The sequence below is a fragment of the Nannospalax galili genome, unplaced genomic scaffold (genome assembly GCF_000622305.1).
Source record: "Nannospalax galili isolate Female #2095 unplaced genomic scaffold, S.galili_v1.0 scaffold325, whole genome shotgun sequence".
Lineage (NCBI taxonomy): Eukaryota > Metazoa > Chordata > Mammalia > Rodentia > Spalacidae > Nannospalax > Nannospalax galili.
The window spans coordinates 1,782,487-1,806,817 of NW_008355159.1; the positions used below are offsets into that span (position 1 = coordinate 1,782,487).

At 44.4% G+C, this 24,331-nt stretch overlaps 1 protein-coding gene across 2 annotated transcripts in view; it reads right to left on the minus strand.

Annotated features, from left to right (window-relative positions):
* Syap1 (synapse associated protein 1) overlaps positions 1–24,331 on the minus strand; it is a 43,956-nt gene that overhangs the window by 14,822 nt on the left and 4,803 nt on the right. The window contains exons 2-5 of one of the 2 annotated variants that reach the window (XM_008852219.3): positions 22,052–22,170; positions 17,809–17,875; positions 13,865–13,938; positions 5,415–5,554 (exon numbers count right to left, since the gene is read on the minus strand). In XM_008852219.3, coding sequence (XP_008850441.1) covers positions 5,415–5,554; positions 13,865–13,938; positions 17,809–17,875; positions 22,052–22,170 — 400 coding nt within the window. Of the gene's footprint in view, positions 1–5,414; positions 5,555–13,864; positions 13,939–17,808; positions 17,876–22,051; positions 22,189–24,331 lie in introns of both variants that reach the window. The other variant, XM_029555603.1, reaches the window with a different exon arrangement.

The following is a 24,331-nucleotide window of genomic DNA, read 5'->3' on the forward strand; positions in this document are numbered from 1 at the left end:
GCGCAACCATGCCCGGCTTAAAAAATATTTTTATCTATTTATTTTATATTTTAAGTGTTTGGTCTTTTTTGAGGCAGGGCTTCCCTGTAACAAAAGCTGGCCTGGAACTCACTATGTACATCAGGTTGGCCTCCATATCAGAGATCTACCTGCCTTTGCCTCCTGAGTGCTGGGATTAAAGGCCTGCACTGCTTCACCTGCATTGTGTGTAAGTGGCACCCTGTGCAGGCAGTGCCCAAGGAGGCCAGAAGAGGGTATGGGATCCCCTGGGGCTGGAGTTACAGGCAGTGTGAATGACATGTAGGTACTAGGAGCTGAACCTGGGTCCTCTGGAAGAGCAGCAAGTGCTCTTAACTGGTAAGCTATCTCTCCAGCCCCTGATCATGTATTATTATGTCTTACCAAAGGCAAGTCCTGTCCTCATTCATAAATCTGGGTCTTGGTGTTTTCTGTTATTTCTGATTTTCTCCTATTTTTTTTTTTTTTTTTTGGTCTTTTTGAGACAGGGTCTCCCTGTAGCTCCAGCTGGCCTGGAACTCACTATGTAGACCAGGCTGGCCTGGAACTCAGAGATGTGCCTGCCTCTGCCTCCCAAGTGCCAGGATTAAAGACATGCACCACCATGACCGGTTTTCTCCTATTTTTCAAAGTCTTTTTTCTTTCATTCTCTCTTCTTTGATTAATCCCGCTCCCCACTGAGAACCCTGTTTTCACTTTTAAACATTTTTTTTTCTATTAGCAACTTCCCCAATCCCACTTTTCCAGAAAAGGTCTCATCTAGTCCAGGCTAGCCTCAAACTCAATATATAAAGGCTAGCCTTGAACTCTTGATCCTCTTGCCTCTACCTCCCAAGTACTGGGATTATAGGCAAGCAACACCATGCCTAGCTACAAAATAAGCAATTCCTCCAGGCAAAACCAGAAACAAACACAACTGTACATATCCATCCTTACAGGAGCACTGCATGCCTGTCATGAGTACAGTAGGCCACAGTCCTAGTGACTCAGGGCCTCTTGATGTCTTGTCTCTTATAGTCATGGCAGGTAGTACAACTCACAGTGACTGGCGATATGGCAAGTTGAGGGAGCTTGCCAGGTGTGAAGTCCTCTTGGGCCCCAGAGTCTTGGTATTCTTCCCTCACAATTAGTTACATAGAATAGGCATGACCTTAAATTCTAAGATGGAAGAGATTTAAACACTGAGAGAGAGAGAGAGAGAGAGAGAGAGAGAGAGAGAGAGAGAGAGAGAGAGAGACAGAGAGAGAGAGAGAGAATTCCAGAGTTGGAGGGATGGCTTAGTGGGCAAGAGCACTTCCTGAAGAAAACTGGAGTTCGGTTCCTATTGTCTACATTGGGCAGCTCAAAACTGCCTTTTAACTCTAGCTCCTGGGGATCTGATACTCTCCTCTGGCCTCCATGGGCACCCACAATGCACATACACACACACACACACATACACACATACACACACACACACACACACACACACACACACACACACACACATACAAAAAAACAACAACTAAAACCTTTTTTAAAAAGTAAATTACAGGCTGGGGGTGGTGGCACATGCCGTTAATCCCAGCATTCGGGAGGCAGGCAGATCTCTGTAAGTTCAAGGCCAGCTGGGGCTACAGAAAGACCCTGTCTCAAAAAGAACAACAAGAAATTACAGGGGCTGGAGAGATGGCTCAGCAGTTAAGAGCACTGGCTGTTCTTGCAGAAGATTCAGATTCGAATCCCAGCACCCACAATGGTGGCTAACAACCACCTGTAACTCCAGTTCCAGGGGATCTGATGCCTTCTTCTGTGCTGTGGGAGCACTGCATGACACAGGTGTACTTACACACATACAGGTATAATACTCATACACATAAAATAAAAATAAATTAAAAAAAAAAGTAAATTACAGGGTGGGAGTGGTGGTACATGCCTTTAATCCCAGCACTCAGGAGGCAGAGGCAGGTGGATCTCTGAGTTCCAGGTCAGCCTGGCCTACACAGTACATCTCAAGTCAGTCAGGGAAATTTGATAATACTCTCAATAAACAAGCAACAATAAAATAAAATAAAAGCTGGGTTTAGTGGCACAAGCACTCAAAGATGATAGCAAGAAGATCAGGAGTTCAAGGTCATCTTTAGCTACATATGGAGTTTGAGGACTACATGTGGACTACATGAGAGCTGGTCTGAAAAAAGAAATTCATTATCAGTATGTTGCAACTTATGACTTATGGAGAAAATTGTGTTACTATAAAGGAAAATGCAAAGAAAATGTTCTATTTAACTGGCTTCTGAAAGTCCAGAAGAACTTTTCCAAAGTAGTATTCTCACACAGACAAAAGACCTGTGCTGCTATGCAGTCCCAAGGGATAGGAAATATTTGTTAAAATCCCTATGTGGCTAACTAACCATTGTATAATGAACACGGGCTCATGTGTACTCCCCCTGAGACCATCCCAGAAATAACAGAAGGGGAATTGCATAGAGAAACCCTATGAGACAAGGGGAACAGTGAAGGGCAGGACAGTGGAAGATGAAAAGTCAAGAGGCTGACAGTAACACACTCAGCTAAGCAGAGAAAGCCAAGCAGTGGGAAGGGTGGCCAATATGAAGCAGGCCTGCTTACCAGCCCAGAGCTCAGACAGCCCTTAGAACAGAGGTCACACAGGCACCTCTGAGGACAGGTGGCACTCCATGCTGGAGGACTGGAGAGATGGGTCTACTCTCCCATCCTGTCCTGTCTTTCTCATGAGACAGAACCATACAATTTACTATGTGGGACTCAGGCTTGCCTGGTACAGTTGAGACTGGGGCTATGAACATTGACACTGTAGGGGACAGCCTATGCACTGACTGCTGTCACACCAGGCTCTTTCTTCTGTCTTCCCCGTGGCCAGCCAGGAGGCTGCAAAGTCCTGTAGCAGGGAAGCTACCCACTTACAGCTAGTTAAGTCTCTTGAGTCTAAAAGGTCCATCTCAACATACAGTGGTCAAAGTGTCCTCAGTACAGTGCCATTACTGCAGAAAGACAAGAAAGGGGTGCCCGAAACATGGACACAAAGCCTCAAACAGTTTCTGAGAAAGTGCATGGAAAAAGAAGAGTATTTTGAGAGAACCATAAATTGTATCCTCAGGGAACTGGGAGGTCTTCAACTACAGAAGGATAAGAGCACTCCAAAAAAGGGAACACTCACAAAATAAGAGGGAATGCGGGAATGCTGGCTTTTGTGTTTGATTTTACTTTGTGATTTTTTTGTTGTTGTTGAACAGGGTCTCACTCTGTAGCTCAGGCTGCCTTGGAATTCACTATAAAACCTATGCATGTCTCAAATTCATGGTGATTCTCCTGCCTCAGCCTCCTGAGTCCTGGGATGACTATTATAAGTCACCATGACCTGACTTTTGTTTTGTTTAAATATATTTTATTTATTATTGTTTTATTTTTATTTTATGTGTATGAGTGTATTGCCTGCATGTATGTGAGTGCACCCGTGTCGTGCAATGCCTCGGAGGTCAGAAGAGGGTGTCAGATTCCCCTAAAACTGGAGTTAAGGATGGTTTGTAGCTACCATGTGGGCGCTGGGAATTGAACCTGGGTCCTCTGCAGGAGTAGTCAGTGCTCTTAACTGCTGAGCCATCTCTCTAGCCCCATTTTGTTTTGTTTAGAAACAGGCCCAGTGGCACACACCTTTAATTCCAGCACACAGGAGGCAGAGGCTGGCAGTTCTCTGTGAGGCTGAGGCCAGCTTGGTCTACAAAGCAAATTGCAGGTCAGCTGGGGGCTACAGGAACAATCTGTCTCAAAAAAACAAAAACAAAGCTGGATCTGGTGGTGTACCCTCTGCCTGAGGCTTGCAAGCCTGAGCTCTGAAAAGGAAGGGACTTGTCAGTGTATGTGTGCTGCCAGGCCACTTTATTTGGGTTTAGTTGCTTTGTGTACCCTTCCTCTTGGGAGACAGTGCTTTGCATGTGATTAAGCAAACATGGCCTGGTTTCTAAAATAGAAGGTAAGCCTTTTACATTGGAGAGCTCTGAGAAGGAAGATGTAGTTCCAACTGTAGTCCCTGTGGAGCCTAACGCCTGTAATACCGATCTGGTCTTTTTTTCTTAATTAAAAAAATTTATTGCCAGGCATGGTGGTGTATGCCTTTAATCCCAGCACTCGGGAGGCAGAAGCTGGCGGATCTCTGTGAGTTCCAGGCCAGCCTGGTCTACATAGTGAGTTCCAGGCCAGCTGGGGCTACAGGGAGACCTTGTCTCAAAAAGACCAAAACAGAAAACAAAAACCAACTCCCCTCAAACCCAATAAAAAAACAAAACAAAAACAACCCCCCCCCCAAAAAAAACAATAAAAAGAAACAGGGCATCAAGCTTGTAGCCCAAGTTGGCCTCTAACACTTTACAATCCTCCTGCCTCTGCTTCCCAAGTGCTAGGATTATAGGCCTGAGCCACTATATCCTGCTTGGAAAGCTGACTTCGAAAATATGAAGAGTAAGAGTAAGAGTAAAAAAACCAACAACAATAATAAACCAGGCCTGGAAGCTAGGCTTATGAACCCAGCTACTTGGAAGCCTGAGGATGGAGGACTGAAAGTTCAAGACCTGCCAAGGAAACAGTGAATTCAAGGCCAGGCTGAGAAACTTAGTGAGGTCCTATGTCAAAAAAAAAAAAAAAAAAAAAAAAAAAAAAGAGGGGCTGGGGATGTATTTCTGCAGTAAAACAATTGCCGGGTATCAGCCAATCCTAAATCCAATCTCCAAGTACTGCAATAACAAAACGCCCATGGGAGCCAAAGGGAGAAAAAGCCCCTGGGATGCTGCAGAGGGAAGGTCGCCCTCTGTTGGCAGGTGGATGGTGAAGCCTCACAGAACACATAACTTGCTCTGACATTTAAAGGCCAACAGGGATTTTCAGAGTGGGGGAAGGGCCTGTTGTTGGTAGATGAAAAATCTCAAGAAAGAGAACAAGAGCACAGCTGTTGCGGAGTACAGCCTGAATACAAAGCACTGGAGTTTGGACAAAAGACAGGAGCCTTTTCATCTAAGTAGGCAAAGGTCCTTGAATGAGCTTCACAGACCTGAATTTGATTTAAGTTCACTGGTTGTTTCTGAAGGAAACATCTAGCTTTTAACTGGGCAAAACAGTACAGCTTCTCCCCACCCTGAACAGCCTGCCAAGGCTGCCCTCCCTTTCCATTCTGTGGCACGTGCCAGCAAAGAGTGGCTGAAGGGCTGCAGGGCCCCTTTAGATGAACAGATAGTGTTGAGACCATTCTGGCCTCTATTCAGTGACTCTCCCCTAATGCTCTGCAAAGAAATGAAGCCCACAGGAGATGGAAATCACTGCTGCTCAACAGAAATCACAGCTGTGAGGCAGGTTGTACCCCTGTGACTCCAGAACATGGTACTTACAGTTTGGGGACAAGGGCGAATCTCATCTTGCTCAGGAGCTCGTCTTCTTGGAGCATGACCAGGGCAACAGGGTACATCTGATCAAAGTCGAAATTAAACTGCACACCAGCTGGAGGGTCTCGAAGGAAATTCCTCTTGTCCTGTGACGAAAAAGAAAACATGGGGGGAAGGCACAAGATGGAATTAACAGATCACAACGTATCATGGATTAGTCAAGTATTGAATTCTAACCTAAGCTGTCAGTCACAAAGTCCCCTAAGCTGCCCATTTAAAAGAGATGGCAAATAATCCAACAATCCACCCTTTCATTTTTTTTTCTGTCTTTTTTGAGACAGGGTCTCCCTGTAGCCCCAGCTAGCCTGGAACTCACTATGTAGACTAGGCTGACCCTGCCTCTCAAGTGCTGGGATTAAAGGTGTGTGCCACCATGCCTGGCCCTTTCAGGTTTTTGCTAACACTCACTCAGACACAGTCTCCTGGGTGGTGAGACAGTTCAATCACTAAATTGGTTGAAATCACAAAGTTAAAAAATCATATAAACAGGCCTGGCATGATGGCACTCACTTTTATTCCCAGTACTTAGGAGGCAGAAGCAGTGGCAGGCAGATCCCTGTGAGTTTGAGGCCAGCCTGGCCTACACATTGAGACACTACTCCCCCAAACAACAACAACAACAACAACAACAAAACATATAAACATATATTTGCTTATTGGGTACCTTCAAGTCTATGAAGGCTAGTGCAAATCCTAATAAAAATATTCTAACCCAAGGTCAAGCATGGTAGTATAGGCCTGTTATCCCAGCACTTAGACAGGGGGATCAGAAGTTCAAGGTCAGCCTCAGCTAGATAAGAGTTCAAAGCCAACCAGAGCTACAAGACATCGTGTCTCAAAAAACCAAAAACTGCACTGGTGAGATGGTTTAGAGGATAAATGGGCTTGCTACCAAGTCTGACAACCTGAGTGTAGTCCTCAGGAGCCACATAGTAGAAGGAAGGAGAGAACTGACTCTTCCAAGTTGTCCTCTGGCTTCCACACAAGGGCCATGGCATGTGCATGCGCATGTACATGTACATTCACGTGCAATAATCAAAAACCAAAAACCAAGGAACAGAAAAACCCATCACAATCATAACAAAACATCAAAAAAAAAATGAAGTCAAGATTACTAGAACCAGGGGCTGGAAAGATGGCTCAGCAGTTAAGAGCACTGGTTGATCTTACAGAGGACCTAGGTTGGGTTCCCAGCACCCACATGGCAACTAACAACCATCTGCAACTCCAGTTCTAGGGGACTGAACACTCTCTTTTGGCATGCATGGACACTGCACACATGGGTGCACTTTCATACATGCAGACAAAATGCTCATACATGTACAATAACTGGAGTTATGGACAGTTGTTAGCTGCCACGTGGGGGCTACCAAGAGCAGTCAGTGCTCTTAATCACTAAGCCATCACTCCAGCCCCCCACTGGTGTGAAGTTCAATAATTTTTTTGGTCTTTTTGAGACAGGGTCTCCCTGTAGCCCCAGCTGTCCTGGAACTCACTATGTAGACCAGGCTGGCCTCAAATTCACAGAGATATGCCTGCCTCTGCCTCCCAAGTGCTGGGATTAAAGCTGTGCACCACTATGCCCGGCTCACAGTTCAATAAATCTTAAAAAAACTTCTAATTCATTTTATTTTATGTGTATGAGTATTTTGCCTGCATGAATGTAAGTGCACCCATGTCATGCAATGCCCATGGAAACCAGAAGGCATTGGATCCCCTGAAACTGGAGTTAAGGACAGTTAGCCATCATGTGGGGGCTGGGAACTGAACCTGGTGCTCAGCAAGAGTAGCCAGTGCTCTTAACCAGTGAGTCATCTCTCCGGCCCCATAGATAAATCTTAAAAAAAAAATCCCAGAACAAGGAGCTGGATGTGATATGCTTGCAATATGCTTGCAATGCTTGCAATCTCAGCTCTTGGGAGGTAGAAGCAGGTGGATTAGGAATTTAAGGCCAGCCCTTACTACTTAGTGAGTCTAAGGCTACCTAGTGAGTTTGGGGCCAGGCTGGACTAAACAGTGGGCTGTTTCTGGATGAGATGGTACAGGCCTTTAATCCTAGCACTTGGGAGGCAGAGGCAGGAGGATCTCTGAGATAAAGGCCAGACTGGTTTACATAGTGAGTTGTAGGGCAGCTGGGACTACAGGGAGACCCTGTCTTGAGAAAACAGCAAAACAAAACAATCTACCCTGCCCCCAAAACAGATTTCATATAAATGAAAAGACATCTTGAACACTGTGTTCCAGCTGATCTTCCTTTTTTGATTTTCAAGAAAATCTTGATACATAAAGAATTTTAACTTTATTCTAATTTTTGACAACATATCCCATAGCACAGGCTGGCCTTGAATTTTCTCTGTATTGGAAGATTAAACTCCTGATCCTCTAGCCTACATTCCTGAGTGCTGGGATGACAAGCATGCAAACTGACTTTCCTTTTTCATTCAAGGCCACAAACTATTTTCTAGTTCCAATGGCTAAATCAAATGAGCTATAACCAGGGCAATTTCCATAGTTATTTAGATAGCTTCTAACCTGTTGTAAAGACTTCTGAAAGTCAGCCAGGCATGGTGGTGCATGCCTTTAATCTCTGCACTTGGAAAAGCAGAAGCAGGTGGATCTCTGTGAGCTCAAAGCCAGCCTGCTCTATATAGCATGTTTCAGGCCAGGTAGGACTACATAGTGAGGCTCCATCTGAAAAAAACAAAACAAAAAACAAACCAAAACCCTCTGAAATCCTGTCATACCGGCACTGGGGAGGTTAAAGCAGGAGGATCGCCTAGCGCTTGAGTTCTAGGATGAGGCCATGTGTAAAAATAACCAAAGAAAATTTTTATTCCCTTGTAAAATGATATTTTAAAAAAATTATTTTAGCTGAGTGTGGTGGTGCATGCCTTTAATCCCAGCACTTGGGAGGCAGAGGCAGGCAGATCTTTGTGAGATCAAGGCCAGCTGGTCCACATAGTGAGTTCCAGGACAGCTGGGGCTACAGGGAGGCCCTGTCTCAAAAAGACCAAAAAAATTTATTATTATTGTGTGTGTTGTGTGTGTGATGAAGGGGGCCCACACCCTGGTGCCACAGCTTGTGCGTAGAGATGAGAACAACTTTGTGGAGGGGGTTCTCTCCTTCAACTTATTTTTGTTTTGTTCTGTTTTTGAGACAGGGTCTCTCTATAGCTTCAGCTGGCCTGGAACTTGCTATGTAGGCCAGGCTGGCCTCCATCTCACAGAGATCCGCCTGCCTCTGCATCCCAAGTGCTGGGATAAGGTGTGCCATGCTAGGCTTCTGTGCTTCTACCTTTTATGTGGGTCCAGGGATTGAACTGAGGTCACCAGGCTTGCATGACAAGTACTTTAACCATGGAGCCATCTTATTGCTTGTAAAGCTATCTCTTTAGAAAAAAATTCCTAGAAATGGAATTTCTGGTCCATGAGTACAATTATTTAGATGAATACTGCCGAAACTTTCCTGTGGTGATAGGGAAAGGTATGAGCCAAGGAAGACTCCCAGGATTTTGGTAGAAAAAAAATAGAGGTGGGAGTGCTGGTGGTATAGTTCAATGATAGAGCACATGCATATAAAATATAACACATAAGTCCCTGAGCTCAATGCTCAGTGGCAAAAAAAAAAAAAAAAATGTGGGGAGAGCGTTGTCCCAAGATATGGCTCAGCAACCCCTGGGACCCAAATTGTAGTAGGAAAACTGACGCCCTATATGTTATACTCTGACCTTTACATGGGCACTGTGGTGTACACACACATACACACATACACACACACACACACACACACAGAGAGAAATGAATAAATAAAATAACAGGCTGGAGAGATGGCTCAGTGGTTAAGAGCACTGAGCACTGGCGCTCTTTCAAAGGACCCGGGTTCATTTCCCAGCACCAATGCAGTGTTTTACAACTGTCCATAACTCCAGTTCCAGGGGATCTGATGTCCTCTTCTGGCTTCCGTGGGCACTGCACACATGTAGTGCACTTACATACATGCAGGCAAAACACTAAAACACAGGATATAAAAATAAAGTTTTTAAAAAAGAAAAAAAATCTTTTAAAAGACAAAGTAGGTTAAAAACAAAGATGTGCCAGGCAGTGGTGACACGTCTTTAAGCCCAGCAGTAGGGAGGCAGAGGCAGGTAGATCTCTGTGTGTTTGAGGCCAGCCTGGTCTACAAAGTGAAAAGATAAGATTCATGAAGTCATGTGCCATACAATGAGCTCCGTGCTGGAATATAAAGATCAAGCTGGCCCTTGCTCCCTGAGAGAACACAGATAAGTAAGGGGGACATCAGTCTTAGCCCTCTCGGTGTTCAGTGGAGATAAAAGCTTCAGCTATTTTGTAAAGGATATAGAGTGTGGGAAAGTGCTTTCTGAAACTGTCAGGTAGGACATCTTTGCAGGTAGGTTTGGCTATATTTCCTTACATCTGAGATAAAGTCTTATGGGCCAACAAATGGAATTTTGTCTCTATCAACTTCAGTTACCAGCAAATACATGTAGGTAAAGAGAAAATACAGGGCCTGGAGAGATGCCTTACCAGCTAAGAGTGCTTGCTGTTCTTGCAGAGGCCCTGAGTTCAGTCCCTAGCACACATATCAGGTGGCTTACAACTGCCTGAAACTCAAGCTCCAGTGGGCATGGCACCCTCTTCTAGCTTCTGCAAGCACCGACAATGCAGGTGGCATTTACTCACATAGACACACACACATAAACATAAATTTAAAAAAATTAAAATACAAGGCTGGGCATGGTGGTGCACACCTTTAATTTCAGCACATGGGATGCAGAGGCAGAGGCAGGCGGATCTCTGTGAGGTCAAGGCTAGCCTGGTATGATGGTTTGAGTGAAAATGTTCCCCATAGGCTCCAACTATTTGGACATTTTGTCCCCAGTTGGTGGCGCTGTTTTGGGAGGTTTGAGAAGGTGTGGCTACCCTGGAGGAAGCATGTCACTGGGGGTGGGCTTAGAGAGTTCTTAAGCCTTGCCAGATCTCCAGTTGTTCTCTTGCTTCCTGTGCCTGCATGATGGTGTGAGAGCTTAGCTTCTGCTGCTCCTTCCTGCTCCAGCCACCTCCAGCCACCATGCCTCCCTGCCATGACGGACTGTAATTCCCCTGGAACCGTAAGCTCAAATAAACCCTTCCTTCTGTAAATTGCTTAGGTCAGTGTTTCTACCACAGCAACAGAAAAGTGACTAATATACCTGGTCTACATAATGATTAGTTCCAGGCCAGCTGGGGCTAAGGGAGACTATGTCTCAAAAAAAAAAAAAAAGAAAAAGAAAATAGAGACTATACTTATTTCATTCATAAGAATTAAAATGTTGCGGGGCTGGAGAAACAGCTCAGTGGTTAAGACGACTGATTGTTCTTGCAGAAGACCTGGGTTCGAATCCCAGCACCCACATGGCAGCTAACAACTGTCTGTAACTCCAGTTCCAGGGGATCTGACAGCCTCTTTAAAACATCTTCATTGTCACAGAAAGTTAACTGGACAGCTCTACATGTATCCCTTTTGTCCAGAATAATGGAAATTTGCACTCACATAAAAGTGCTTTCAGGCAATTTTAGATGATTTACAAACCCTCCCCTTCCAATGCCATCTATAACTCCCAAGTCATTGTTTAGAACCTCCTGTCTAGGGCTGGAGAGATTGCTTAGTGGTTAAGAACATTGGCTGCTCTTGCAGAGGACCCAGGTTTGATTCCCCGCACCTACATGACAGCTAATAATGGTCCTTAAGTCCAGTTCCAGGGTACCTGATGCCCTCTTCTGATCTCTGCGGGCATTGCATGACATGGGTGTGGCAATACATTTACACACATAAAATAAAAATAATAAATAAAAAAATATAAAAATAATGCAAAAGTTGGGGCTAGAGAGATAGCTCAGCGGGTTGAGAGCACTGTACTTCCTGTAGAAGACCCGGGTTCAACTCCCCGCACCCACATGGTGGCAAACAATTATTCTGAACTCCAGTTCTAGGGGACCTGACACCTTCTTCTGACCTCCAAGTGCATTGCACAACATGGGTACACTTACATATAAGCAGATATAACAATGCAAAAGTTGGGGCTAGAGAGATAGCTCAGCGGGTTGAGAGCACTGTACTTCCTGTAGAAGACCCGGGTTCAACTCCCCGCACCCACATGGTGGCAAACAATTATTCTGAACTCCAGTTCTAGGGGACCTGACACCTTCTTCTGACCTCCAAGTGCATTGCACAACATGGGTACACTTACATATAAGCAGATATAACACTCATACACATAAAAGTAAAAAATGCATGCAAAAAATACAAAAAGAACCTCTTTCTCTTTTTGTTTTTTGTTTATTTTTTAAGGCAGAGTCTCACTAATGTAGTACAGGCTGGCCTCAAACTGCTGGCAGTCCTCCTTCATCAGCCTCCCAAGTACTGGGATTACAGGTGCTAAACCTCCATGCCTACCCTGAAATAAACTTTTAGCTGGGTATAGTGGTACATGCCTTTAATCCCAGCACTATGGAGGCAGAGGTAAGTGGATCTCTGTGAGTTGAAGGCCAATCTAAACTATATAGGAAGTTCCAGGCCAGCCAGGGCTGTAATAGTGAAACCCTATCCCCCTACTAAAATATTTTAAAGGGTGACACAATGATTTCACATAATAGACTACACCTTTACCTTGTGAATAAAGTATAAACTAACTGAAAATTTTTTAAAAGTTATGGAGAGGAGAGGGACTTTCACAGAGCCCCTACCCCTCCCTGAGGATGTAAACACAGTTAATGTTGCTGAGGAAGGAAGAAACATTTTCTTCAGTAGTGCCCTTTGTCGTGCTCCTGTAAGCAACCCTAATAAAATGCATTGAGAAAACAATAACAAAAAAGCTGGGGATATAGCTCAGTAGCAGTGTACCTATCTGGTAAGTTTGATCCCAGTACTGCAAAAATCAAACCAAATAAAAAATCCAGAAAGTTACTTGGAAGGAAGGGAGGGAGGGAGGGAGGGAAGGAGAGAAAGTTAATGTGTTCCTAACCTTTCAAAATGTTTAAAAAAACTGGTTGGACGTGGTGATGCATACCTTTAATCCCAACACTCAGGAGGCAGAGGCAGCAGGATCTCTGTGAGATGGAGGCCAGCCTGGTCTACAGAGTGAGTTCCAGGCCCGCCAGGGTTACATAATGAGACCCGATTTTAAGCATCCTCCAAAAATTTTGTTTTAAAAGTGTAAATTTGGGCGTGGTTGCCATGCCTTTAATCCAAGCACTTGGGAGGCAGAGGCAGGTGATCTCTGTGAGTTTGAGGCCAACCTGGTCTACATAGTGAGTTCTAGACCATCTGGGGCTACAGGGAGACCCTGACTCAAAAACAGAAAAACAAACCTATAAAAACTGGGCATGGTGGTTCACAATTGTCATCTCAGCACTGGGGAAGCTCAAGTAGGAAGACAGCTGCAGGCCACTCTAGTGGGCAGCCTGGGATACATAGGGAAACCTTTACTGAAAAAAACAAAAACAAACCAAACCCAAACCAAACAAAAACCTGAAAAAATTGTACATAAGGGGCTGGAGAAATGGCTCAGCGGTTAAGAGCACTGGCCACTCTTGCAAAGGACCTGGGTTTGGTTCCCAGCACCCACATGGCAGCTAGCATATGTTCTTGACTCCAGTTCCAGGGGATGTGACCCCCTCTTCTGACCTCTGTGGGAACTGCATGCACACACTGCACTTACATACACAAAGGCAAAACACTTATATACATAAAAAAATTGCAGATAAAAAAATTCAGCTTGAAAGCCGGGCGTGGTGGTGCACGCCTTTAATCCCAGCACTCGGGAGGGAGAGGCAGGCAGATCTCTGTGAGTTTGAGGCCAGCCTGGTCTCCATAGTGAATCCAGGACAGCTCGCGCTACAGGGAGACCCTGTCTCAAAAACCCCAAAAAAAAAAAAAAATTCAGCTTGAAAGCCGGGCGTGGTGGTGCACGCCTTTAATCCCAGCACGCGGGAGGGAGAGGCAGGCAGATCTCTGTGAGTTTGAGGCCAGCCTGGTCTCCATAGTGAATCCAGGACAGCTCGCGCTACAGGGAGACCCTGTCTCAAAAACCCCAAAAAAAAAAAAAAAAATTCAGCTTGAAATAGTCCTATCAGGCTGCTCTTGCAGAGGACCTGGGTTTGGCTCCCAACACCCACATGGCAGCTAACAACTGTCCATAACTACAGTTCTAGGGAATCTGATGCCCTCTTCTGGCCTCCATGGGCACTGAAGACTGACATGGATATGGTTACATACATGTAAGCAGAATACACACACATAAAATAATTAAAAACAAGAAAAAAGACAGTTCTATCAACAGAGATGTACCATGATAGGAGGAAAATATGATCCATGCAGGGTATGACAGGGTACTTACAGCTGATAAGGCCAAGATTTGTTGTTGAATTGTTTCTTCATCGTTACTGTCCACCCAAGGGGGCATAGCTGCTTCTATACAGGTGAAAAAAATAGGCTATGATGGTTATACTGGTTTGAAAGAATAAAGAAGGTTATTAAGGACCACTTAAAATAGTAATTTACCAATAAGGTCCAAATATGAATATTCATTGTAATAGCCAGACTTAAGTTATGAGCTTTAAGCCTGGATGTATTTGGTCAAAAAACAGCCTATTTGAATGACACAGCATAGAAATCTATCAGCAGGACTGGAGAGATGGCTCACTGGTTAAGAGTATTTGCTGCTCTTGCAGAAGACCCAGTTTGGTTCCCAGTATTCGTATCACGCAGGTCACAACTACCTGTAACTTCAGTGCCAGGGGGAACCAACACCTCCTTTTTAAAAATATATATTTTTTAATTATTTTTATTTTATGTGTATGAGTGTATTGCTTGCATGTATGTGAGTGCAACCATATCATGCAATGCCGAGGAGGTCATAGGGGGCTTCAGATTCCTCTGGAACTGGAGTTAAGGACAGTTCGTAGCCACCATGTAGGTGCTGGGAATCGAACCTGGGTCCTCTGCAAGACCAGTCAGTGCTCTTAACCTCTGAGCCATCTCTTCAGCCCCCAACACCCCCTTTTAGACTCCTATATAGGCACCTGCACTTGAGTGCCCAAACTCATACACACATAATTAAAAATAAAAAAAATAATATGTTAAAATAAGGAAATCTGCCGGGCGTGGTGGTGCACGCCTTTAATCCCAGCACTTGGGAGGCAGAGGCAGGCTGATCTTTGTGAGTTCGAGGCCAGCCTGGTCTACATAGTGAGTTCTAGGACACCAGGGGCTACAGGGAGACCCTGTCTCAAAAAGACAAACAAAAACAAAAACAAAAACAAGGAAATCTTATTAACCAGATAATCAAAATCATTATCACTGAGCTAGAAAGATGGCTCAGTGGGTAACAGCATGCTGGCAAGACTCAAGACCTGAATTTGATTGCCAGGACTCACATGGTAGAAAGGATCCTCTAACATGCACATTCATGCAGTGTCACACATGTGTATATGTGTACACACACACACACACACAATTAATGTAATAAAATTTGTTTATGCTTTATTTTTTTTTACTTTTTGTGTTTTTGAGATAGGATTTCCCTATAGGCCCAGCTGACCTGAACTCACAAAGTAGCCCAGACAGGCCTCAATTTCACAGAGATTTGCCTGTCTCTGCCTCCCAAATCCTGATTAAAGGTGTTACACTACCATGCCTGACTGTTTTATTTATTTTTACCCTATGTGTTTTGAGTGTTTTACCTGTATGTATGTAAGTGCACAATGTATGTGCAATGCCTGTGGAGGCCTGAAGAGGGGATCAGATACTTTGAAACTAGCTTTATGGGCCACTGGTAGTTGCCATGTGGATGCTGAAAACTGAACCTGGGTCCTTTGCAAGAAAACTCAGTACTCTTCACTGCTGAGCCGTTTCTTCAGCACCATAAAAAATAATTGGGTGTGGTGGCGCGTGCCTTTAATCCCAGCACTCTGGAGGCAGAGGCAGGCGGATTTCTGTGAGTTCAAGGCCAGCCTGGTCTATATAGTGAGTCCCAGGCCAGCTGGGACTACAGGGAGACCCTATCTCAAAAAGAGAATAAAATAATTTCAAAATATCAGTATCAGAGCTGGAGAAATGGTCCCTGAACACGTTATTTCAAGAAGGGCAAAGGTAGGTTGGACCTTTGTGAGTTTGAGGTCAGCCTGGTCTACGTTAACAGGTCCCTGCCTAGACTGGCCTCCAATCTGCTATGTAGTCCAGGTTGGTTTGAACTTTTTTTCTTTTTTAAAAGATTTATTTATGCCGGGTGTGGTGGTGCACGCCTTTAATCCCAGCACTCAGGGCGCAGAGGCAGGCGGATCTCTGAGTTTGAGGCCAGTCTGGTCTTCATAGCGAATCTAGGCCAGCTAGGGTTACAGGGAGACCCTGTCTCAAAAAGACCAAAAATAAATAAATAAAAATAAATAAATAAAATAAAAAAGATTTCTTTGGGGACTGGAGAGATTGCTCAGTGGTTAAGAGCACTGGCTGCTCTTGCAGAGGACCCAGGTTCAATTCCCAGAACCCACATGGTGGCTAACAATCATCCATAACTCCAGTTCCAAGGGATTTGATGCTCTCTTCTGATTCTGGTGGGTATTGCACAATATGGATGCACTTATATACATGCAGATAATACACTAATACATATAAAAAGAATAAAATATTTTAAAAATATTTCTTTTTATTTTACATGAATATTTTTTCTGCATGTGTCACTACTTGAGTGCAGTGCCTGTGGAAGCCAGAAGAGAAGACCAGACCCTCTGAAACAGCAGTTATAGGCAGTTGCAGAACCCTAACAGCTGAGCTAGCTCTCTAGCCCTTACTATTTGTTTGTTTATTTATTTTTATTTTTTGAGAGTAGGTCTTGCAATGTAGCCACACGCTGACCTCAAATTCCTGGCAACCCTCCTGTCTCCACCTCTTGGGTGTGGGGATCATAGGTGTTTGCTACCATGCCTGGCTTAGCTTTCTTTGGTCTTTTTGACTGACCCTCTTCTTTAACTTTGTTCAATAAAGTGCTGGGTTCTTTTTTATTTCTAAACTGAGACAGGCCTCCTCACCCTATATCATTCTGTAGCCCAGGCTGGCAGGATAGCCTTGAACTCACAGCAATCCTACTGCCTCAATATCCCAAGGACTGGGATTATAGGTGTGACCCACCGCACATAGCTAGCTACACACACATATTTTGGGGGGCTGGAGCTCTAACCCAGTATACACTATGTAGATACATAATATCTGGGCTATACCCTAACATTATATACATTTTTGTATTCTCAAGCCTTAGTATAGGTTTAGTAGGTACTTAATAAAACCTGACGGGGGAACTGGGTTTGTGGCTTACTAGCAGTGCTTGCCTAGCATGCCTAACATGTGCGAAGACCTGGGTTTGATCCCCATCACTGAAGCACACACACAACACAGACACACAACACAGACAAACCCAAAAAAACCTTGGCAGATGAACTGGAGAGATGGCTCAGTGGTTAAGAGCACATACTGCTTTTTTTTTTTTTTTTTTTTGGTTTTTTTCAGACAGGGTCTCCCTGAAGCCAAAGCTGTCCTGGAACTCACTATGTAGACCAGGCTGGCCTTGAACCCACAGAGATTCGCCTGCCTCTGCCTCCGAAGTGCTGGGACTACAGGCGTGAGCCACCATGCCCGGCTTGCACATACTGCTTTTGTAGACAAACTTGAGTTTAGTTTCCAGCACCCATATTAAGTAGCTCACAACTTCCTAAAACTCCATCTCCAGGGATCCAATGCCCTCCTCTGGCCTCTGTGAGCACACCCATGCAAGTGGCATGCACTCACTCAAACATATACACATAAATAAAAATAAATCTTTAAGGCTAGGTATGGTAGCCCATGCCTTTAATCCCAGCACTTAGGAAACAGAGGCAGGCAGATTTCTGTGAACTCGAGGCTAGCCTTGTCTACATGAGTTCAAGGTTAGCTGGAGCTATAAAGTAAGATCCTATCTCAATTCTGCCCCCCAAATAAATAAATATATAACTCTTTAAAAACCCACCCAAAATGGGGCTCAGCAGTTAAGAGCAATGGCTGCTCTTGCAGAGGACCTAGGCTTGATTCCTAGCACCAACACGGCAGCTAACAACTGTCCTAACTCCAGGTCCAGGGGAATCCAATGCACTCTTCTAACCTCCTCAGGTACTGCACAACATGGGTGCACTTACATACATGCAGACAATAAACTCATACACATAAAAGAATAATAAAGTATTAAAAAAAATCACAACAGCAAAAAAAAAAAAAACCACTTGGTTGAGAAAGTAAGACAAAACTATACCATACCTGACTTCTTTGAGTGCTGTTCATCAACGAATTTCTTTTGTTCTTTCTGAAACTCCCCTATAATTGTCTGTTTATAAAAGGGCATAGAAAGTTAAGTTACTTTGAAAAGTTTACTACTACATAAGAATCATAGTCAACGGCTGGGTTTGGTGGCACATGCCTTTATTCCTATCACTTGGGAGACAGAGACAGGTGGATCTCTGTGAGTTTGAGGCCAACCTAGCCTACATAAGAGTTCCAGGTCAGTCAGGGTTACATACATAGTCAGACCCTGTCTCAAAAACTATAAATAAAAAAAAATTACTATCAAGATTTTTTTAAAAATGTATTTGAGAAAGGGTCTCATGTATACCAGGTTGGCCTCAAATTTGTTATGGATAACTTTAAACTTCTGGTCCTCCTGCCTCCTCCTCCCAAGTGCTGGGATTATAGATGTGTACCACCATGCCTGGTTTTATGTGGTACTGGGGAAGGAATCCAGGACCTTTTTTTTTTTCACATGAAAACTATGTTAGCATTCAATGAACCTGCCCTGTGTGGCTTCAAGCCACCAGAACACAGGTACCCCCAACACTCTTAATCTTCTCCTCAGTTCTTCTTCTGAAGAATTTGGCCTTCATGATCACGGGCTGCTTAGGGAGCTTTCCCTCCCCCAGAACTTTGCAGTAGCCCAATCGCACCATATCAATGATGGGGGCAAATTTTTGGCAGCATTTACCCATGTCTGTTCACTGACCAATGTCCACAATTTATCAAGGTTGACACTTGGGCAGAAGCTCTGGTTCCTCTTTAAGCGGTAATGCCTCATACCAACTTCCCCAAAGTAACCTGGAATCTAGGACCTTTCAAAAATTATTTTTTATTGAGCTGGGCGTGATGGTGCATGCCTTTAATCCTAGCACTCAGAAGGCTGAGGCAGGCAGATCTCTGTGAGTTTGAGGCCAGCCTAGTCTACATAGTGAGTTCCAGGCCAGCTGGGGCTACAGGGAGACCTTGTTTCAATAAGGCCAAAAAATATTATTTTTATTTATATTTACGTGTGTCTACTTTATGAGCACCGTGTGTATGCAGGTGTTTGCAGGGGCCAGAAGACCCTCTTCAGATCCCTTGGGACTAGAGTCACAGGAGGTTATCAGTTGCCCTATATGGGTTCTGGGAACCAAATTTAGATCCATTGCAAGAACAGCAAGTTCTTTTTTTTTTCCAGACAGGGTCTTACTATGTGGCCCTGGCTGGCCTGGAAATGATTATGTAGACCAAGCTGGCCTCAAACTCAACAGTGATCCACCTACCTCTGCATCCTGATTGCTAAAATCAAAGGCATGCACCACCAGTCCTGGCCTCCAGCAAGCATTCTTAACCACTGAGTCATCTCTCCAGCCCTGGACTCTAGAACTCTGTACATGCTAGGCAAGCACTTTACCAACTGAACCATATCCCCAGCCCCAAGTCAAGATTTATTTTTATTGTATGCATATGAGTGTTTTGCCTGCATGCATATAAGTTTGACATATGTGTTTACGCAGATTTGGTTCCAAGCACCCACATGGCACCTAAAAACTGTCTGTAACTTCAGTTCCAGGCCGCATGACACCCTTTTCTGGTCTTTGCAAACACTGCACACATGTGGTGCATTTACATATACACAGGTATACACAACGCTCATATACATAACATAAACTAAAAGCCGGGCATGGTGGTGTACTCCTATGCTGGATAGCTTTAGCTGTCAACTTGATGCATGTGGGTAGAGGGAGCCTCAACTGAGAATACCTCCATTGGTCTGGCCTGTGGCCATGTCTGTGGATTATTTTCTTGATTTTTGAGTGATGTGGGAGGGCCCAGCCCACTGTGAGTGGTGCCACCCCTGGGCAGGTGGTTCTGTATTGTATAAGAAAGCAGGATAAAAAGAAAAAAAGAAGGGGCTGGAGAGATGGCTCAGTGGTTAAGAACACTGAATGTTCTTGCAGAAGACCTGGGTTCAGATCTCAGCTCCCACATGGCAGCAAACAACTGTCCATAACTCCAGTTCTAGGGGATCTGTCGCCCTCTTCTGACCTCCATGGGCACTACACGACATGGGTATACTTCCATACATGCAGGCAATACACACATACACACAAAATAAAAATAAATAGAAGAAAAAAGAAATTAAAAAAAAAGAAAGCAGGTGGAGCATGGGCCAGAAGAGCAAGCTAGTAAGCAGCATTCCTCCATGGCCTGTGCTCCAGCTCCTGCCTCCAATTTCCTGCTGAGTTTCTACCTTGGGCTCCTGATGAATTGTGACCGAGGAAGGTGTAAGTGGAATAACCTGTTCCTCCCCAAGTTGGTATAGGTTAGAGTGTTTTGTCACAGCAATGGAAAATCAAACTAGAACAGAAATTGATACCAAGATGGTGGGGCATTGCTGGGACAGACCTGACCTTGGTGTTTTGGGGAGGATTGCAGAAGCATTTGGAATGTTGGACTGGAAAAGCCATTGAGTGCTTAGAGTTTATTGCTGTGGAGCTTGGAACAGTCATGTTGAAAGAGTTTGGGAGAATGGAGCCTGGCTTGTTAAGCTTCAAAGGGAAGCTGAGACTACCAGGGCTGTTTGTTTGATATCTTGAATTGAGAGCCTGTGGGTTCTGGTGGGCTAGGGCTGAAGAATCAGCTGTGATAAAGAAGAGACCAGAACCACTGAAGTGTGAAGCCTTTGTTTTACTGGGACAACTGATGCTGGTTAGCTGGGGCTGAAAAATCAGCTATAAGTAACAAGAGACCAGGATCACTGTGACAAAATCTTCTGGGAAGTATTTCCTCAGGATCAGCACACAGAGCCTATGGTCCAGAGGGGGCCCAAGCCTCCACCTCAAGCTGGAAGCAATCTCCTGCATGGTTTCGGTGTTGAAAGTGTGAGGGGACCACAGAGAGCAGCTGAGGCTTGGCACCCTGAGAGGCCAGGAAAGGCCATTGGTGAAAGTGCAGCCTAGTTGCAGTGAGGACCCCAGAATTGAAGGGGTCATGGAGAGTCTGAGGCTTTGCACCCAAGAGGGCACTGGTGAAGGTGCAGCCTCAGTTTCAGTGGAGACCCCAGCCTTTTGGAGATGCCAGGACCATGGGACGACCACCAAGGGCAGCAGCAGGTGTGGAATAGAACCAGTCTGGGTCTGCAAGACCAGCTGCGTGTGCTGTGGACGGCAGAGTCAGAGAAGTGGAGTTGCTGAAACCCTTTGGAGCCCAGAAGATAGTGAGTGAATCCTATATGTCCAGCCTTGAGCTACTTTGCTGGACTTACATTTTGCTTAGATGTGCCTAATTCTTCCCTTTTTAAATAAGACAATACTTGTTTTGGATTTTACAGGAACCCATATTTAAGAGACTTTTTTGTCTTTTTGAGACAGGGTCTCTCTGTAGCCCCAGCTGGCCTGCAACTTAGTATGTAGACCAGGCTGGCCTTGAACTCAGAGATCTGCCTGCTTCTGCCTACCAAGTGCTGGGATTAAAGGTGTGTGCCACCATGCCTGGCCACATTTAAGAGACTTTAAAGAGACTATGGACTTTTAAGTGTTTGGATTTTTTAAGGACTATGGGACTTGTAAGGTTGTAATGTCTTATATTGTGATATTATTAACATCATATCTTGGGAGAAGAAATGGAAAGGTTGTGGTTTAATAGCGATGTGTTTGTGTGTCAAGTTGACAATGAGTCAACTATGCTGGATAGCTTTAGTTGTCAACTTGACACATCAGAGTAGAGGGAGCCTCAACTGGGGAATTGCCTTCATTGGACTGGCCTGTGGCCATGTCTGTGGGTTATTTTCTTGATTTTTTGAGTGATGTGGGAGGGCTCAGCCCACTGTGGGTGGTGTCATCCTTGGACAGGTGGTTCTGTATTGTATAGGAAAGCAGGCTGAGCATAGGCCAGGAAAGCAAGCCAGTAAGCAGCATTCCTCCATGGACTGTGCTCCATCTCCTGCCTCCAGGTTCCTGCCCTGAGTTCCTACCTTGGGTTCCTTGGTGAATTGTGACCTGGGAGATGTAAGCGGAATAATCCCTTTCCTCCCCAAGTTGGTATAGGTCAGTGTTTTGTCATAGCAATGGAGAAACAAGCTAGAACTTATGGGAGGTAGAGGCAGACAGATCTTTTGTGAGATTGAGGCCAACCTGGTCTACATAGCTAGTTCCAGGCCAGGGAGACCCTGTCTCAAAAGAGAACCAAAATAAATAAATAAATAAATAAATTTAAAGTTATCCAAATGTACCTTATCAATGATGTCATCTATCTTTCCTTCTTCCACAGATTTCTTTATTGTCTGTGCTGTTTCAGTGACGGACTCAGTTATCTTCTTTGTGGCAGCACTTGCGAAGGTAAATAAATAATCTGTAAAGGATAAAGAGTCTGTGCATGGTGGCACTCGCCTTTAATCCCAGCACTCAGGAGGCAGAGGCAAAGGCAGGCGGATCTCTGTGAGTTCAAGCTGGGGCTATAGGGAGACCCTGTCTCAAAAGGACCAAAAAAAAAAAAAAAAAAAAAAAAAAAAAAGAGTCAGTGCTTCATCTAAGCACAATGGGATTATACTGTTTTCCACTGGTCTCTGCAGGGAGACCCGTGGAATGACCCTCATAGAAATCTGCTCTGCACATGCTCAGTCCCTTATGTACTAATGGTGTAGTACTGCACAGAACCTTTGAGTATTAGTCCATACATGCCTGTGTATGTTAAATCACCCTTACATTACTTATAAATACTTAATGTAAATGCTACATAAACAACTGATATGCTACATCAATACCTTGTATTACAGTAGGAGATCAGGAGTTCAAGGCCCACATCCAGTATATAACAAGTTTGAAGCTATCCTGGGCTATCTGAGATCCTGTCTCAAACAAACAACAAAAGGAAAAAGTACTGCACACATTTAGTACAGGCAATTTTTTTTCTAAATATTTTTTATCTGTAGGTAGTTGAATTGGTGAATGATGATCCATGGATATCAAGGGCTGATTGTATGATTTTTTTTCCCCCCTTAAACAGATCTTTTTAGGGTCCACAGAGATGGCTCAGTGGGTAAAGGTGCTTGTTGCTAAGTCTGAAGACCCGAGTTTAACTCCTGGAGAAAACTGACTCCCAAGTTGTCCTCTGACCTCCACATGTATGCCATGGCCCACCACGCCCTCACACAGACACATATACACACAAAATAAAAAAACAAAACAAAACAAAAAAGAAGCTGGGCATGGTGATGCATGCCTTTAATACTAGCACTTGGGAGGCAGAGGTGGGCAGATCTTTGTGAGATCAAGCCCAGCCTGATCTACATAGTGGGACCCTGTCTCAAAAAAATAAAAAAGCTATCTTTTTGGGTTTGTTTTTGGAGCTAGGTTCCTGTGTAATCCAGGCTGGACTCAAACTCACGATATAACCGAGGATGACCTAGAGTTCCTGATCCTCTTGATTTGATCTCCCAAGTGCTTGATGACAGGCTTGTACCACCCCAGAGGGCTTAACAGATCTTAAAAGAATCTAAATCAGTAGGGCATGTTCCCTGTTACAAAGACTTAAGAAAAGAATGGGAAGCACTAACGGGTAGTATTTAAATCACCATTTAAGGGGCTGGAGAGATGGCTTAGCAGTTAAGAGCACTGGCTGCTCTTGCAGAGGACTGGGGTTTAGTTCCCAATCCCCACATGGTAGCTGACAACCATCCATAACTCCAGTTCCAGGGGATCTGACACCTTCTTCTGACCACTGTCAGCATTGCACGACACAGGCGCACTTACATACACGCAGGCAATACACTTGTACACATAAAATAATAAAAAAATTTATATATATGTGTGTGTGTGTGTGTGTGTGTTTTGCCTGCATGTAAGTGCACCCATGCATATAATGCCCGTGGAGGCCAGAAGAGGGTGTCAGACCCCTTGGAATATGAGATATAGATGGCTATTAAACTGCCACATAGGTGCTGGGAACTGAACCTGGGTTCTCTGCAAGAGCAGCCAGTGTTTTTAACTACTGAGCCATCTCTCTAGCCCTAAGAAATACAAATCTTTAAGAATAATAGGTAAATACGTAGAACAAGATTAAAATGGAATACCCCAACTTTCACCTTTATAAAACCAAACCATAACAGCTATCTTTTCTTTTTTTTCCCCTTCAGTGCTGGGATCAAACCCAGTGTCTTGTATATTCTAGGTGAGTGGTCTACTATCACTGAGCTGAGTTGTATCCTGAGCCCTTATTTATTTATTTATTTATTTATTTATTTATTTTTTGGTCTTTCTGAGACAGGGTCTCCCTGTAGCCCCAGCTGTCCTGGAACTCACTATGTAGACCAGGCTGGCCTTGAACTCACAGAGATCCGCCTGCCTCTGCCCCCCCCGAGTGCTGGGATTAAAGGTGTGTGCATAGCCCTGGCTAGCCTATGTAGACCAGGCAGTCCTAGAACTCACAGAGGTCTGCCTGCCTCTGCCCCCGAGTGCTGGAATTAATGGCATGTGTCACTGTGCCTGTCTGTCCTGCTTTTTTTTTTTGAGAC